Source organism: Pelophylax lessonae (assembly GCF_965119305.1).
Source record: "Pelophylax lessonae genome assembly, chromosome: 9".
In the NCBI taxonomy this organism is placed as follows: Eukaryota; Metazoa; Chordata; class Amphibia; order Anura; family Ranidae; genus Pelophylax; species Pelophylax lessonae.
Genome location: NC_138776.1, coordinates 254,898,886 through 254,916,271, shown reverse-complemented (window position 1 = coordinate 254,916,271; position 17,386 = coordinate 254,898,886). Strand labels below are relative to the sequence as shown.

At 43.9% G+C, this 17,386-nt stretch overlaps 1 protein-coding gene across 1 annotated transcript in view; it reads right to left on the bottom strand.

Annotated features, from left to right (window-relative positions):
- Nucleotides 1–3,302, bottom strand: part of LOC309564379 (uncharacterized protein) — a 39,658-nt gene extending 36,356 nt beyond the window's left edge. The window contains exons 1-2 of the mRNA XM_082269006.1: nt 3,256–3,302; nt 2,204–2,254 (exon numbers count right to left, since the gene is read on the bottom strand). Coding sequence (XP_082125132.1) covers nt 2,204–2,228 — 25 coding nt within the window. The 5' untranslated portion in view covers nt 2,229–2,254; nt 3,256–3,302. The remainder of the gene's footprint in view (nt 1–2,203; nt 2,255–3,255) is intronic.
- Between the last annotated feature and the right edge of the window lie 14,084 nt (nt 3,303–17,386).

Genomic DNA, 17,386 nt, shown 5'->3' with positions numbered 1-17,386 from the left:
GCCCCACGCTTTCAGACCTTCCCCTTTGGCCTTGTTGGAGAACCTCTACCTATGGAAACCCTAGAAGCCCACACTTAGATAATGTCTACCTATGGCCACCCTGGAAGCCACCTTCTCAAGAGAACTTCTATACATATGACCACCCTAGAAGCCCCCCTACTTGGAGAACGTCTACTTATGACCTACCCTTGAAGACTCACAAATGGAGAACTTCTACCTATGACCACCCTTGAAAGCAACACACTTAGGGAACCTTCTCCTGTGGTCACCCTAGAAGCCCCCCTACTTGGAGAACTTCTACTTATGACCTCCCCTTGAAGACTCACAAATGGAGAACTTCTACCTATGACCACCCTGAAAGCCACACGCTTAGAGAATCTTCACCTGTGGTCACCCTAGAAGCCCCCCCTACTTGGAGAACTTCTACTTATGACCTCCCCTTCAAGACTCACAAATAGAGAACTTCTACCTATGACCACCCTTGAAAGCCACACACTTAGAGAACCTTCTCCTGTGGTCACCCTAGAAGCCCCCCTACTTGGAGAACTTCTACTTATGACCTCCCCTTGAAGACTCACAAATGGAGAACTTCTACCTTTGACCACCCTTAAAAGCCACACACATTTAGGGAACCTTCTCCTGTGGTCACCCTAGAAGCCCCCCTACTTGGAGAACTTCTACTTATGACCTCCCCTTGAAGACATGCAAATGGAGAACTTCTACCTATGACCACCCTTGAAAGCCACACACTTAGGGAACCTTCTCCTGTGGTCACCCTAGAAGCCCCCTACTTGGAGAACTTCTACTTATGACCCCCCCTTGAAGACTCACAAATGGAGAACTTCTACCTATGACCACCCTTGAAAGCCACGCACTTAGAGAATCTTCACCTGCTGTCACCCTAGAAGCCCCCCTACTTGGAGAACTTCTACTTCTGACCTACCCTTGAAGACTCACAAATGGAGAACTTCTACCTATGACCACCCTTGAAAGCCACACACTTAGGGAACCTTCTCCTGTGGTCACCCTAGAAGCCCCCCTACTTGGAGAACTTCTACTTATGACCTACCCTTGAAGACTCACAAATGGAGAACTTCTACCTATGACCACCCTTGAAAGCCACACACTTAGGGAACCTTCTCCTGTGGTCACCCTAGAAGCCCCCCTACTTGGAGAACTTCTACTTATGACCTACCCTTGAAGACTCACAAATGGAGAACTTCTACCTATGACCACCCTTGAAAGCCACACACTTAGGGAACCTTCTCCTGTGGTCACCCTAGAAGCCCCCCTACTTGGAGAACTTCTACTTATGACCTACCCTTGAAGACTCACAAATGGAGAACTTCTACCTATGACCACCCTTGAAAGCCACACACTTAGGGAACCTTCTCCTGTGGTCACCCTAGAAGCCCCCCTACTTGGAGAACTTCTACTTATGACCTCCCCTTGAAGACTCACAAATGGAGAACTTCTACCTTTGACCACCCTTAAAAGCCACACACATTTAGGGAACCTTCTCCTGTGGTCACCCTAGAAGCCCCCCTACTTGGAGAACTTCTACTTATGACCTCCCCTTGAAGACACGCAAATGGAGAACTTCTACCTATGACCACCCTTGAAAGCCACACACTTAGGGAACCTTCTCCTGTGGTCACCCTAGAAGCCCCCTACTTGGAGAACTTCTACTTATGACCTACCCTTGAAGACTCACAAATGGAGAACTTCTACCTATGACCACCCTTGAAAGCCACACACTTAGAGAATCTTCACCTGTTGTCACCCTAAAAGCCCCCCTATTGGAGAACTTCTACTTATGCCCTCCCCTTGAAGACTCACAAATGGAGAACTTCTACCTATGACCACCCTTAAAAGCCACACACTTAGAGAACCTTCTCCTGTGGTCACCCTAGAAGCCCCCCTACTTGGAGAACTTCTACTTATAACCTCCCCTTGAAGACTCACAAATGGAGAACTTCTACCTATGACCACCCTTGAAAGCCCTCCCCTTGAAGACTCACAAATGGAGAACTTCTACCTATGACCACCCTTGAAAGCCACACACTTAGGGAACCTTCTCCTGTGGCCACCCTGGAAGCCCAACACAAAAACAAATATGACTTGGAAGACATGCACCCCATCAACCTACAATGCAATACTTGCACCTTTTGTTTTTTGGTGGCCGTAGCTGCGATCTTCTTACCTAGTAAAAGCTTCCGATCCTCCATCTTGGCGTCCCCGGCTCTGCAGAACCCTAAAGGTGTTTAAAAAGAAAAGAGGTTAAAAAGCTCTATTTCGTAAAACGATCAGAACCAATAAAAATTGAACTTTTGGCAGGATTACCTTCAAAGTTTTCCATCAGGTGAATGTTCTTGTTCCCCGGGAGGACCTCACTGTACCTTCCTGGCCGCACTGGGTGCTACGGTCGCCTCTCCACTCCCCTCTCCTCCTGACCATTCATAAAACGGAGACTAGGGCTGTTTGTTTTGTGAATGGTCAAAATTAGAGTGAGGCGGAGATGTGACAGTAGCGCTGGGGGTCTAGCGCTTAGAGCGGGAGCTGGACCTCATCCCGCATAGAACCATGGTATGATGCCGAAGTCCTCCTGAGGAACCCAAGCATGTCCACCTGCTGGAAACCTGCAAAAGGTAATCCCGCTTGGAGTCAGGCTTTAAGACTCAACGAAGAACATTCTGGGTGGGGCAAAAGATTCAACAACGAAGATGGATCTTCTCTCTCAGATTATACGAAGAGGACTCTCGCTAACGCAAACCCTGTGGGCAAGACTACGAACGGCCATGATGCCCGCCAACCAACCCGTCAACAACAAACCTTGTGCTTACACAAAATAAAACGATCCCGAAAAAAGATGGAAATTTTCCAATTCGCTTTCTACGGCGTAATCGCTTTTTTTCCTCGCTCCTCTTTGAACATGAGACAAAATAAATAAAAATCGCAGAGCGACGGGAAACTCGCTCAGAAAAGAAACGTCATCCGATTACGACTGCAGCGAAGTTCGTGAGCTCCTGGCGTTTTCGCGGAGAGTTTGCGTTTACATTGGCGAGGGGTCGTGTGATGTAGCGCAGTGGGCAGGGCCACAGAGGGGTGACCAATGGGTGAAGATCAGATGGAAAGTGAGTAAATGGAAGTCATGAGATGAACAATGAGCGCAGGGGAGGAGGTCAGAGGAGTCTGGAGGTGTCAGAGATGTAAAGTCAGAGGAGGACAGTCTGCCCCCATCACCACTCTGCTAACCCCTCACCCTCCACTGCCAGCAAACCGTCCGAGCCCCACACAGGAAGGGGAGAGACACCACCGCCGTGACGTCATCTCCTCCCCGGCGCCGCCCACTCACGGGAAATGTAGCTCTCGCCAACTTCCACGGCGGTAGAGGGAGAAGATTATACACGGATGTCCCCGGGCGGCCATCTTGTCGGAGCCCGTAGAAGAGACTGCGGGGGGGATATGACATGTCATCGGTACACCTCTCATCTCTGTGCTACAACATTAAAAATCAATCACGCCAATTAAAATTGTGTTTGTTGGTTTTATACAGGAATAACATACGCAAAGACTATTATTATTATTATTAATGGTATTATAAAGATTATTTTTTATAATATTAAGATGATTATTATTTGTATTTTTTTTAACAATGGAATAGTAGCATTACATCATTATTAGCAGCTTTATTATTATTTTTATTTTCTATTATGATGATTCTCATTACAGTATTATAACTATTAATATTTTATTAGAATATTATGGTAGCATTATTATTATTACTTTGTATGATGATGATTATATTAGAATAGAATTAAGTCATTATTAGTGGAATTATTATTATTATTTTCTATTATGACAAGTTATTATTATTATTACAGTATTATTTTACCATTGAAATAATATCATTATTAGTGGTATTATTATTATTTCTTTGTTAGTGGCATTATTATTATTATTGCTTACGATGATGATTAATATTGTATTCGAATATAATAGTAGCATTATTATTATTACTTTGAATGATGATAACGATTATATTGGAATATAATTAAATAATTAGTAGTAGAATTATTATTATTTTCTATTATGATTCTTATTATTATTATTGCAGCATTATTATAACTATTATTACCATTATATCATTATAGTAGCATTATTTTTATTATTTTTGTTTTATATAATTATTATGATGATGATGAATATTATTATAACCACCTTGTTAACCTTGTATTAGCAGTATTATTATTATTTCATTATTAGTGGCATTATCATTATGATGATGATTTTTAATATTGCTTTTAATGATGATGATGATGATTATTCTATTAGAATAGCATTTAATCATCATTAGTGGCATTATTTTTTATCATTCTTGCTTTCTATGATGATAATTAATAATAATAATAATAATAAATCATCATCATCATCATACAAAGCAAGAATGATAAAAAATAATGGCACTAATAATAATTAAATGCTATTCCAATATAATAATAATAATATTATATTGGAATAGCATTAAATCATTATTAGTGACATTATTTTTATCATTGTTGCTTTCTATGATGATAATAATTATTAATATATTAGAATAGCATTAAATCATTATTAGTGCCATTATTTTTTTATCAGTCTTGCTTTCTATGATGACGATAATTATTATTATTAATTATTATTATTATTATATTAGATTAGCATTAAATCATTATTATTGACATTATTTTTATCATTGTTGCTTTCTATGATGATGATAATTATTATTATTATATTAGAATAGCATTAAATCATTATTAGTGATATTTTTATCATTGTTGCTTTCTATGATGATGATTATTTTTATTACTATTATGGTTATTTATTGGAATAGCATTAAAACTATTAGGGGTATTATTATTACTGTTTTTTTTATTAGTTGTTGGCGTCGTTTTATTTCTTATCCTGGTATGAACACAACTTAAAAGTACAGGTTTATATTATTTTATTTTTTTTATATTTGTTGATGATGACATAACTATCCCAGAGGCATTTTCCTTTTTATTATTAGTGCACACTTATCATAAGAAGTCTTATACCACTATTGCAATTTTGTTACTTTACCATTATTTATTTATGTCACTATTATTCTAAAAAAAAAAAATATATATATATATATATATATATATATATATATTCGTGGTAATTTTCTACATTTGGGAGCGGAGGGTAATCCATTGTTGCATGCTCTCAGGATCAGTGGATCGGAGGTAGGAGCTCCCTGCATTCCATACTATATATATATTAGTGTCAATATATATTGTTGGTAGTTGTACAGTTGGATGTGTTTAGGCTCTGGCAGGTACTGTGTGTACAAAGGCCACGCAACACTGTATATTCATGCCCCATGTTACTTCTTCTTCCTCCCATAGCAGAGACCAGATGAAAAAACAAAATGATACCTTGGAGTGATGGAAGCCTTCCTTGAGCCGTGACTCGAGTGTATGCCTGCACTTACTCTGTGAGGGTGTCAGGGTGCTGTTTCCTGCCCCTGTCCCAGAAGGACCTGCTTGGTTGACAACAGAATAAATGTCACAGCTTCAGGCCAGAGTGGAAGAGCCATGTACTGAAGGTGGTGGAGCTTCCACCAGCACATCAGAGACTAGTGGGGGCAAAACCATTAAGCCCACCCAGGGCACTGACTCACTGTGACCAAAACTGGACCAAGTACTGGGAGATGGCTTCAGTTTTGCTCTCCACCCATAGGATTGGTCCACCAGAGATGTTTCTCCCCTAGTGGGGGGCGAGACGATTAAGCCCACTCAGGACGCTGACTCACTATGACCAAAACTGAACCAAATACTGTAACATGGCTTCAGTTCTGCTCTCCACCCATAGGATTGGTCCACCAGAGGTGTTTCTCCCCTAGTGGGGGCGAAACCATTAAGCCCACTGAGGACAACTACTCACTATGCCCAGAAATGAAGCAGGAAGTGTAAGATGGCTTCAGTTGTGTTCTCCACCTGTAGGAGAGGTCCCTCAGACGTGTTTCACCCCCTAGTACAGGTGAAACTGATAAGCTCACTCAGGAGATGGCTTCACTTCTGCTTTCCACCCTCAGTAGGTCCCTCAGATGCATTTTGAACTGATTAAGCTCACTCAGGACGTCAATTCACTGTAACCAAAACTAAACCAGGTAGTGTAAGATAGCTTCTGTTTTGCTCTCCAACCTGCAGGAGAGGTCGAATAGATGCGTTTGGCCCCTAAAGGGGGTGAAACAATTAAGCTCACTCAGGATACCAACTCACTGTGACCAAAACTGAACCAGGTAGCATAAGAAGGCTTCAATTCTGCTCTCCACCCGTAAGAGAGGTCCCTTAGAGGGTCCCCCCCTAGTGGGGGCGAAACGATTAAGCCAATTCAGGACATCAACTCACTGTGCCCAAAACTAAACCAGGTAGTGCAAGATGGCCTCAGTTCTGCTCCACCTGCAAGAGAGGTCCAAATGACGCGTTTCACCCCCTACTGGTGGTGAAACAAATAAATCCCCTCAGGACTGTCACCAAAGCTAAACCAGGTAGCATAAAGATGGCTTCAGTTCAGCTCTTTCCCTGCAGGAGAGGTCCCTAAGACACGTTTCTCCTCCACTTCCATTCAGGACGCCAATTCACTGTGACCAATACTAAACCAGGTAGTGTACGCTGGCTTCAGTTCTGCTCTCCATCTGCAGGAGAGGTCCCTCTGACACGTTTCAACCCCTAGTGGAGACGAAACGATTAAGCCTACTCGGGACGTCAACTCACTGTGACCAAAACTAAAACCAGGTAGTGTAAGATGGATTCAGTTCTGCTCTCCACCCCTTTAGTGGTGGTGAAACGATTAAGCCCACTAGATGGTTCCCCTCCCCTTCCATGTGTGGGGCTCGGACGGTTTGCTGGTAGTGGAGGGTGAGGTGATAGAGTGGTGATGGGCGCAGACTGTCCTCCTCTGGTTTTACATCTCTGACACCTCCAGACTCTTCTGTCCTCCTCCCCTGCGCTTTTTGTTCAGGAGGTTCTGAGGAACCTCTTCTGTAGGTCCAGAGCAGAACTGAAGCCATCTTACACTATCTGGTTTGGTTTTGGTCACAGTGAGTTGGCGTCCTGAGTGTGGTCGGTTGCCATTTTTATGTAGCACATTTTAGCCTTGACAAGCTGTTTTATACGATCTGCACCAGCTCATTACATGTCATGTTGGCTGAGATCAGTGATAGGGCAGTACGTTGTTATGATTGTCAACATTCTAATTACCGAGCCACTGTGTGTTCATGCAAACTTCAAGTATGACCCTTACAGAGCACAACGGAAAAACCATTAAAGCATTTCTTCTGCAGACTTCAAGAGGCGCAACGAAACATAGGACCACCGCCTCAAGATATCACATCTGATGAAACAGACGCATGTGTCCAATTACAGCTTCTTCCAAATTTGAAAGTCACTCGTACATAGTTCAGGAGCTCAAACGGACGTAAACAGGTAGTAATAAACATTTGCAAAGTCAGTCGCCTTGCTGCCCCGACCCAAATATCCCGTTTGCCGAGACAGCCGGGATAATAACTCCATCCACACTCAAGCGTCACCTGAGCATGTTTAGGAGCTTGCAGGGGCTTAAAGGAGCAAAACCATTGATAGAAACCGTTTTCGAAAATCGACCGTCACAACACCCCGCCGCCAAACATTTCTTCTGCTGAAAAAGATGGAGTGACATTAGAAGGGGAGTAAATTCCAACAGGGCTATATGTAGAGCGGTCAGAGGAGCCAGCCAAAGAGCTGGAACAAGCCGCGACATGAAGCACACTCACCAGTTACTCGGCGGTGGGAGACGGCCCAGGGAAGTCAGAGAGCAGGCAAGTACAGGCAGCTCCTCCACAGCTAAGCTGTTTATGAAGCTTCTGCGATAGCAACTGGCATGGGGGAGAGGGGGGGGCGGGGCTTCGAGGAATGACAGGAAAAAAAGTTTTCATAACTTCCACAAGTAAAAATAAAAAAAAAATCACCATAAACATCTTTACACGTGCAGCGCCGGGACGCCAGAGGGCTCATTATTTTCACGTAGGCTCGTGTGATTTGGTCCGTACATTTTTTTATGGGGTGCAAAAAATTCCTCAAGTGTATTACAGTAACAGTATGGCAATTGGAGTTGATTTTTAACCGACCCTCTTTTTTTTTTTTTTTTTAGCACAGAAAAAAAAAATAAAGAAAAGTGCGTTGCGCCACGATTGGATGGACACGTGAACGGGCTCTGGGGGTTCCTTTTTTCATGGGTGACATTTACTCCTCTTTATAGTTCCAGTCTTTTTTTCAACTTGCTCGAAAATTCTCAGATGCAAAAATCGTCCATTCGTGGACGTATTGCAAAGCTAGACCTGGCTCAGTAATAAAAAATGTATAAAGTGCAGCGCTAAAAAGGAAAATAAATAAAGTGCATATATAGTAAAATGATAAATTGTATCTTCATGACAAACATGAGCATTGATACAAAACACACATGTAATGATATAAACAATAAATAAAGTGATATTAATAACTGGACCCTGCAAATTAGTAAAGGAAAGTCCAAAGTGAATCCAAAATGTGATGTGAAAGACAAAGTGTAATGGATCAACTGGCACCCCGACTGGGTACCTCCGTTGACAAATTCTCCTAGTGCTTACCGAGGGCTCCAAGCACTCCACTAGACACCATAACCACGGCAGGCCTCACGAACCGCTGCAGCTTGGTTGGGGTCTCGCCGTCTCCTACCCACCCTGGACCTACAACAAGGCTCCAGGTTCCAGTGGGTGAACCTCTCTTTCCCCAGAGAGTGAAGCAGGAACAAGCTCTTACAAGAGCTTAGTGAGGATTCAAGGGAGTATGAAGAGCATGGCAATCCCTTTTAGCAGATTCCCCCAATAAGAGACAGGACTCTAGATTGAGGGCGAAGTAGAACTCTTGGTTTAATGGTACAGCTGCTCTTTTATACAGTTTTCCCCCACAAGGTTACCGCCTAGGTGGGCCTTGTGGAGAACATGACATGAAATTCAAAATCCAATAAAAACAGAGTTTTACACTCAAGTCACTCCCATATAGTGTACACAATCCCTCTTCTCTGCCTGATTACATTATCATATGCAGATGAAATTGTATACAGAAACAGAATTAACCTGAACTAATTATTCAGCCATCTGGACAGAACAATGTGAGGTCATTAACATTTAACAATGGAATAGGCAGACTTTACACAAAACACATTCCACCTCAAAACAGACAATAGGAAAAGACAGCCTGAATGTCCCCCCCACATTGAAGTACATGGAATACACAATATCTCAATACACATACAATAGGGAAAGCCTGTCTCTGACATTGAAGGATATGGAACAGAAGCCAATGTGATTAGTTCTTTCAATGAACATGTTCAGAATCAAACAGCTGACAGATATTACTGTCCCGCTCTAAGCAATTCAAACCATTAAGTATCTGTCTTTCACTACCAGTGACGGTGAGTGTCGTCACACAAAAAGTCTTCAAAATTATTTCATGTGAATTTTCAAACTCGTGTACAGGAACCACCACCAAAAACAGAGTGGGGGCTTACCAGATAGAATGGACTCAAATAAGCTTATGCCTAGTGAGTCAGAAACAGCATATATAGATGGGTAAAACATCTGGATAAACTTCCACCGCACCAACAGGTTATTCCACTTGGATACAGATCATTTCCAATACTGGACCATCCAGTAAAAATTGAGGCCACCAGTTCTTCTTCACACGTAAATGTAGATGAGTAAAAAGCACTTTCAAATAGAACATCCTAGGATCAAATGCGACGCAGTGACAACATAGCAGCAGACCTGACGTGTTTCGTCTGAATAGACATCTGGCTCAATGACTTAGGATCCATTCGCATTTAGACGTCGGCAATACCAAGTTTTTTACCGCAATGTGCATGCGCACAAATCGAATGCGTTCGCGCAATGCAGCGCCATTCATTCTGAACGGCACCTTAACACACCTTCCCGGAGGCATGCGTTGTGACGAAACGCGCGGTAGCACACTAAGTTGCCTCGCGGTGTGCGGCATGCACCATTTTTGGCAATCTTTTTGGATGCACATAGTTTAGAAGGTGCACTGGGGTGCCATTCAAAATATGGGGCACTAACGCACCGCTCTATCCAAAATGAAAAAAAAAATATGTCCTTTAGTCACTTCAATTATGGGCATTTTCACCCTCTTCCTGCCCAGGCCAATTTTCAGCTTTCAGCGCTGTCGCATTTTGAATGGCAATTGCGCGGTCATGCAACACTGTACCCATATGACATTTTTATAATTTTTTTTGAGACAGATAGAGCTTTCTTTTGGTGGTATTTAATCACCTCTGGGTTTTATATTTTTTGCTAAATAATCGAAAAAAGGCCGAAAACTTTGAAAAAAAAAGAAATGTTTTTCTTAGTTTGTTATAAAATTTTTCTCCTTCACTGCTGTGCTCTGATGAGGCTGCACTGATGGACACTGATGAGGCTTCACTAATGGGCACGGATGAGGCTGCACGGATGAGGAGGCGCTGATAGGAAGCACTGAGGAGGCAGTGATAGGCAGCACTGATGAGGCTGCACTAATGGGCACTGATAGGCAGCACTGATGGGGCTGCACTTATAATCAGTGCCCTGATTATCTGTGTAAATTTACCCTGTCACACTTGCCAACTCACTACTTTACATTGTAGCAAAGTGTCATTTCTTCAGTGTTGTCACATGAAAAGATAGAATAAAATATTTACAAAAATGTGAGGGGCGCACTCACTTTTGTGAGATACTATATGTACTTTCACAAGGTTAACTACTATGAATTGCCATGTGCACATACTTGCGGCACCTTTTTAGGAAAAAATTGGGGTTAAAACAGGCTGTAAGGAGGCGTTGCATAGCTTCCACTTTTCAGGAGGCTCTGGAATGCGAGCCGAACTTTTATTGCTGTTTTGCAGTGCTGCTCGTTCCCCATCCTCGCTATGTTCTCTTAGCTTACCTGGCAGAGTCATAAACTTTTTTTTTATTTTATATATTTAGTTTTAGTTTATTCCCTCTTATTACAGTTATATGTTTTTATCGTTTTATTACATTAGCTGTGTGTAGAAAATTATCAGTATTAATGCCACGCAGACAAAACTCGCAGTGATCCCGAAGGTCCCTTTGGAGGAATAACAAGTCCCAGCATGTCCTGCATAGCTCACACACTGGGACCTGTCGTTCTTCGCTAGGATGACCCATGCCGCTCGTAAATCCTTTCACAAAGGAAGGCAGCAGAAATCCCGCCCAACTGTAAAATACCTCCAATAGAATCCTATGGAAACCATGTATAAATATAATTTATAGCAGAATATAAAATAAGATGATATGGAAGATAGCAAGAATCATATAATATAATGTACTGGACTGTATGTAACACATTCACGTTCTTAAAAGTCTTCCACCCTTTCTCTATCCCAGGATTAAATCTGACTGTGGACTGGGAGCACAACACAGGGATGGTGGGAACCCCTCATAATGGACACAGCAGGTGTGAAGGTCAGAGAACTCAGCAAGGGGATGGTAGAAACCTCTCATAATGGACATAAGAGGTTTGCAGTCCCAAGAGCTCAGCACAGGGATGGTGGGAACCCCTCATAATGGCCAAATCAGGTGTACAGACTCGGGAACACAGCACAGGCATGGTGGCAACCCCTCATAATGGGCACAGCAGATGTACAGTCCAGGAATTCAGTACAGGGATGGCTGGAACCCCTCACAATGGGCACAGCAGGAGTACAGACCTAGGAACTCAGCACAGAGATGGTGGGAACCCCTCATAATGGACTTAGCAGGAGTACAGACCTAGGAACTCAGCACCGGGATGGTGGGAACCCCTCATAATGGGCACAGCAGGTGTATAGACCCGGGAACTCAGCACCGAGATGGTGGGAACCCCTCGTAATGGGCACAGCAGGTGTACAGACCTGGGAACTCAGCACAGGGACGGTGGGAACCCCTCATAATGGGCACAGCAGGAGTACAGACCTAGGAACTCAGCACAGGGATGGTGGAAACCCCTCATAATGGGCACAGCAGGTGTACAGACCTGGGAACTCAGCACAGGGATGGTGGAAACCCCTCATAATGGATATAGGAGGTGTGGAGTCCATAAATCTCAGTGCATGGATGGTGGGAACCCCCCATAATGGCCATAGCAAGTGTGCAGTCCCCAAATCACAGTGCAGGGATGGTGGGAACCCTGCATAATGGGCACAGCAGGTGTACAGGCCCAGAAACACAGTCCAGGGATAGGGAGAACCTCTCATAATGGGCACAGCAGATGTGTTGACCCGGGAACTCAGTAGAGGAATAGTGGGAACCCCTCATAATGGGCACAGCATGTGTGTAGGCCCAGAAATTCAGTCCAGGGATGGTGAGAACCTCTCATAATGGGCACAGCAGATGTGTTGACCCGGGAACTCAGCGCAGGGATGGTGGCAACTGCTCAGAATGAGTACAGCAGGGGTGGCTTCTGGAGTGGCCATGGTATTACCAGAAACATTCAAAAGCCGGTTTCATCTCCCTGTTACCACGACAAACCACCCACAATCCACCAAGAAGGAAGCCCTCCAGAGATTGTACCAGCTTTTGAATATTTCCACTTCTTGTTTGGTGGGTTGTAGTGGGGGTTTATCATGGTAACTGGGACACGCACTTGCCCCACCCTCCCCCAGGCAAGGGAGATGGGGTAAGATAACAATTAAAAAAAGGCCTAGGCCCACTTGCTGCATCTATGTGTCTCTTCTTAGTACCATCTCCTCCTCAGCTTGTGGGTAAAACGTATCAGTAGAGGAAGGCCCAGCCGAGGATTCTTTGCTAATGTTACGTGTAAATATAATTACCAGTGAAATTATCAGCCCGGAATAGGGGTGGCATCAAGGCATACTGATTAAACTTTGTATCTAAGTCTCTCCGTACCCGCTTTCCCTCACCTCTACAAATAAGCCCAGCCTTGTGGGTGAAATGCGTCCCTCACCTCTACAAATAAGCCCAGCCTTGTGGGTGAAATGCGTCAGTGATGAAGAGGTGACAGGCAGAGAGTCCTTTTGACAATGTTTCTTTTGCTCGTGTCATTTGATGCCAGGAATTTTTTTTTTTCATTGTGGGGGGCGCTGTGCCAAGATTGAGTGAGTCAACCACTAGCATACCAGTTTCACCACTCGTGGACCAGGCCTATTACTGACTCTTGGTGTTTACAATCTAAAAACTGTTTTTTTTTTTGTTGCTAGAAAACTACTTAGAACCCCCAAACATTATATATATTTTTTTGCAGAGACCCTAGAGAATAAAATGGAGATCGTTGTAATATTTTTTATCACACCTTATATGCGCAGCAGTCTTCCAAACGCAATTTTTTGGGAAAAAAAATCACTTTTTTTAATTAAAAAATAAGATAAAGTTAGCCCAATTTTTTTCTATAATGTGAAAGAGAATGTTATGTCAAGTAAATAGATACCTAACATGTCATGCTTCAAAATTGCGCACGCTCGTGGAATGGCGACAAACATTGGTACTTAAAAATCCCCATAGGCGACACTTTTTGACAAATTTCTACAGATTACCAGCTCAGAGTTACAGAGGAGGTCTAGGGATAGAATTATTGCTCTCGCTCTAACAATCGCGGCGATACCTCGTATGTGTGGTTTGAACACCGTTTAGATATGTGGGCGGGACTTGCGTATGCGTTCGCTTCTGCGCGCGAGCTAACGGGGACAAGGCGCTTTAATTTTTTTCTTTCCTATTTTATTTATTATTTTTACACTTTTTATTTTTTTTTAAATTGATCATTTTTATTCCTATTACAAGGAATGTAAACATCCCTTGTAATAGAAATAGCCATGACAGGTCCTCTTTATTGTGAGATCTGGGGTCAAAAAGACCTCACATCTACACTAAAAAAGCAAAAAAAAATAGCTAAAAATAAATTGGCTCTTTAAACCGGAAGAGCCAACCTGCCTCTCGGATCGGCTTCCCCGCTGCCTAATGAGGGCACGCGCCTCAGAGGCGATCTCGTGAACCGACGTACCAATATGTCGGTTAGGGCAGCTGACCCAGCCTTCCGCAGTATATCTGCGGCGAGCGGTCGGCAAGTGGTTAACAGATGCATCAGGGGTACCATACTTCACATAAGGGTTCATTTTCTGCTGACTTTTGCATCCCCTGTATAAAATGTTACTATTTAAAAGGTAATAAGGGTATAAAAAATGTACTTGTGTGCATGTGTCAAACATAAGCGCCACAGATCTTCATTGTACTTTCATTTCCTAGAATACTCGATCACGTTGCGCTAATCAGTGCCAAATAAATCACAAAAAAATGGTGTCAAAAGTCCAATAGATGTGATTGTTCAGAGTTGACCTTCCACCACCATGAAGAGTGGTCAGATACCACCACTACCACCATGAAGAGTGGTCAGATACCACCACCACCACCATGAAGAGTGGTCAGATACCACCACCACCACCATGAAGAGTGGTCAGATACCACCACCACAATGAAGAGTGATCAGATACCACCACCATGAAGAGTGATCAGATACCACAACCACCATGAAGAGTGGTCAGATACCACCACCATGAAGAGTGATCAGATACCACCACCACGAACAGTGATCAGATACCACCACCACCACCATGAAGAGTGATCAGATACCACCACCACAATGAAGAGTGATCAGATACCACCACCATGAAGAGTGGTCAGATACCACCACCACCACGAAGAGTGGTCAGATACCACCACCACCACCACCACCATGAAGAGTGATCAGATACCACCACCACCATGAAGAGTGATCAGATACCACCACCACCATGAAGAGTGATCAGATACCACCACCACCACCACCATGAAGAGTGGTCAGATACCACCACCACCATGAAGAGTGGTCAGATCCCACCACCATGAAGAGTGGTCAGATCCCACCACCATGAAGAGTGGTCAGATCCCACCACCATGAAGAGTGGTCAGATACCACCACCATGAAGAGTGATCAGATACCACAACCACCATGAAGAGTGGTCAGATACCACCACCACCATGAAGAGTGATCAGATACCACCACCACGAACAGTGATCAGATACCACCACCACCACCATGAAGAGTGATCAGATACCACCACCACAATGAAGAGTGATCAGATACCATCACCATGAAGAGTGGTCAGATACCACCACCACCACGAAGAGTGGTCAGATACCACCACCACCACCACCACCATGAAGAGTGATCAGATACCACCACCACCACCATGAAGAGTGATCAGATACCACCACCACCACCATGAAGAGTGATCAGATACCACCACCACCACCATGAAGAGTGATCAGATACCACCACCACCATGAAGAGTGATCAGATACCACCACCACCATGAAGAGTGGTCAGATACCACCACCACCATGAAGAGTGGTCAGATCCCACCACCACCATGAAGAGTGGTCAGATCCCACCACCACCATGAAGAGTGGTCAGATCCCACCACCATGAAGAGTGGTCAGATACCACCACCATGAAGAGTGGTCAGATACCACCACCATGAAGAGTGGTCAGATACCACCACCACCACCACGAGTGGTCAGATACCACCACCACGATGAGTGGTCAGATACCACCACTACGAAGAGTGGTCAGATACCACCACTATGAAGAGTGGTCAGATACCACCACCATGAAGAATGGTCAGATACCACCACCATGAAGAGTGATGAGATACCACCACCACCACCATGAAGAGTGATCAGATACCACCACTGCCATGAAGAGTGATCAGAAACCACCACCATCATGAAGAGTGGTCAGATACCACCACCATAAAGAGTGATCAGATACCACCACCACCATAAAGAGTGATCAGATACCACCACCACCACCATGAAGAGTGGTGAGATACCACCACCATGAAGAGTGGTCAGATAACACCACCATAAAGAGTGATCAGATACCACCACCACCACCACGAAGAGTGGTCAGATACCACCACCACGATGAGTGGTCAGATACCACCACCAATGGAGAAGAAGATGCCCTTACCAGATCCTATCGACCCCTAATTACAAAAAGGTCAACAAATGCTTGTAGTTCCAAACCCAGGCAAGGCCTTATAGCATCCAAACCGGTCCTCTAAATCAAGCTCCTCGCTCTCCTCAATTCTATATCATGGAGGTTAACCCAGAATACAAAAGGCTCCACATAGTGTAACTTGCATAACGTTTATTGAATGAAAATAATTAAAATGCACTTACATTTAAAATGTAATAAAATAAAAAAATAAAATAAATAAAAAATAAACCGCCTAAAATTGTGCGTGTCGGCCGGTATAAACACAATATAACCCGTCCTTCCGGGAATCGTGGGAATCAGTGACGCCCAATGTTACATACATTTATTTCCTAGGATCGTCAGTGCCATCCAGTGGCAATAATGCAGGATGTTTCCTGACTGAGGTTTTCCAAAAAAAGAATAATTGCATTATTGCCAGTAGGTGGAGCTGGCGATCCTAGAAAAAAATGTAATAAGCAATTTACAGTGAAGATTTTTGGCGCCTGTGCAAATGACTGTCACATGTACAAAGCAGATTTTTTTTACCGCATTAGTGTACGGTTTTTACTTGGTTGAGTTTTTTTAAAAAAAAAAAAAGCAAGATTGTGGTGCTAGCAGGGGTGCCTGTAGATGAGCAGGGTATGCGATTACAGGAACTAATAGGTTTTGGCAAGAAAGGTCTAGAACAGTGGTCTCCAAACTTTGGTCAGGGGGCCAGGCGCAGCCCTTTGCTTGCCTAGATCTGGCCCTTGGGACACTTTTTCTCCAACTGATGCCAATAAAGGGGGGCCATTTCTCCCAGTGATGCCATGGACGGGGCACTATTCCTCCCACTGACACCAGTGATGGTGCACTATTACTCCCACTGACACCAATGGCACCACACTTCCCACTGGCATCAAAGATGTGGCACTGTTCCTCCCACTGGCACCAATAATAGGGCACCATTCCTGCCACTGGCACCAATGATGGGGCACCATTCCTCCCACTGGCACCAACGATGGGGCACTATTTCTCCCACTGGCACCAATGATGGAGCACTATTCTTCCCTTTTACACTAACGATGGGGCACCATACCTCCAACTAATGCCAGTGATGGGGCACCACTCCTCCCACTGGTGCCAATGATGGGGCACCATTTCTCCCACTGGCACCCACAATGGGGCACTATTCCTCCCACTCATACCAACAGTGAGACACTATTTCTCCAACTGACACCAATGATGGGGCACTATTCCTCCCACTGACACCATTGATGGGGCACTATTCCTCCCACTGA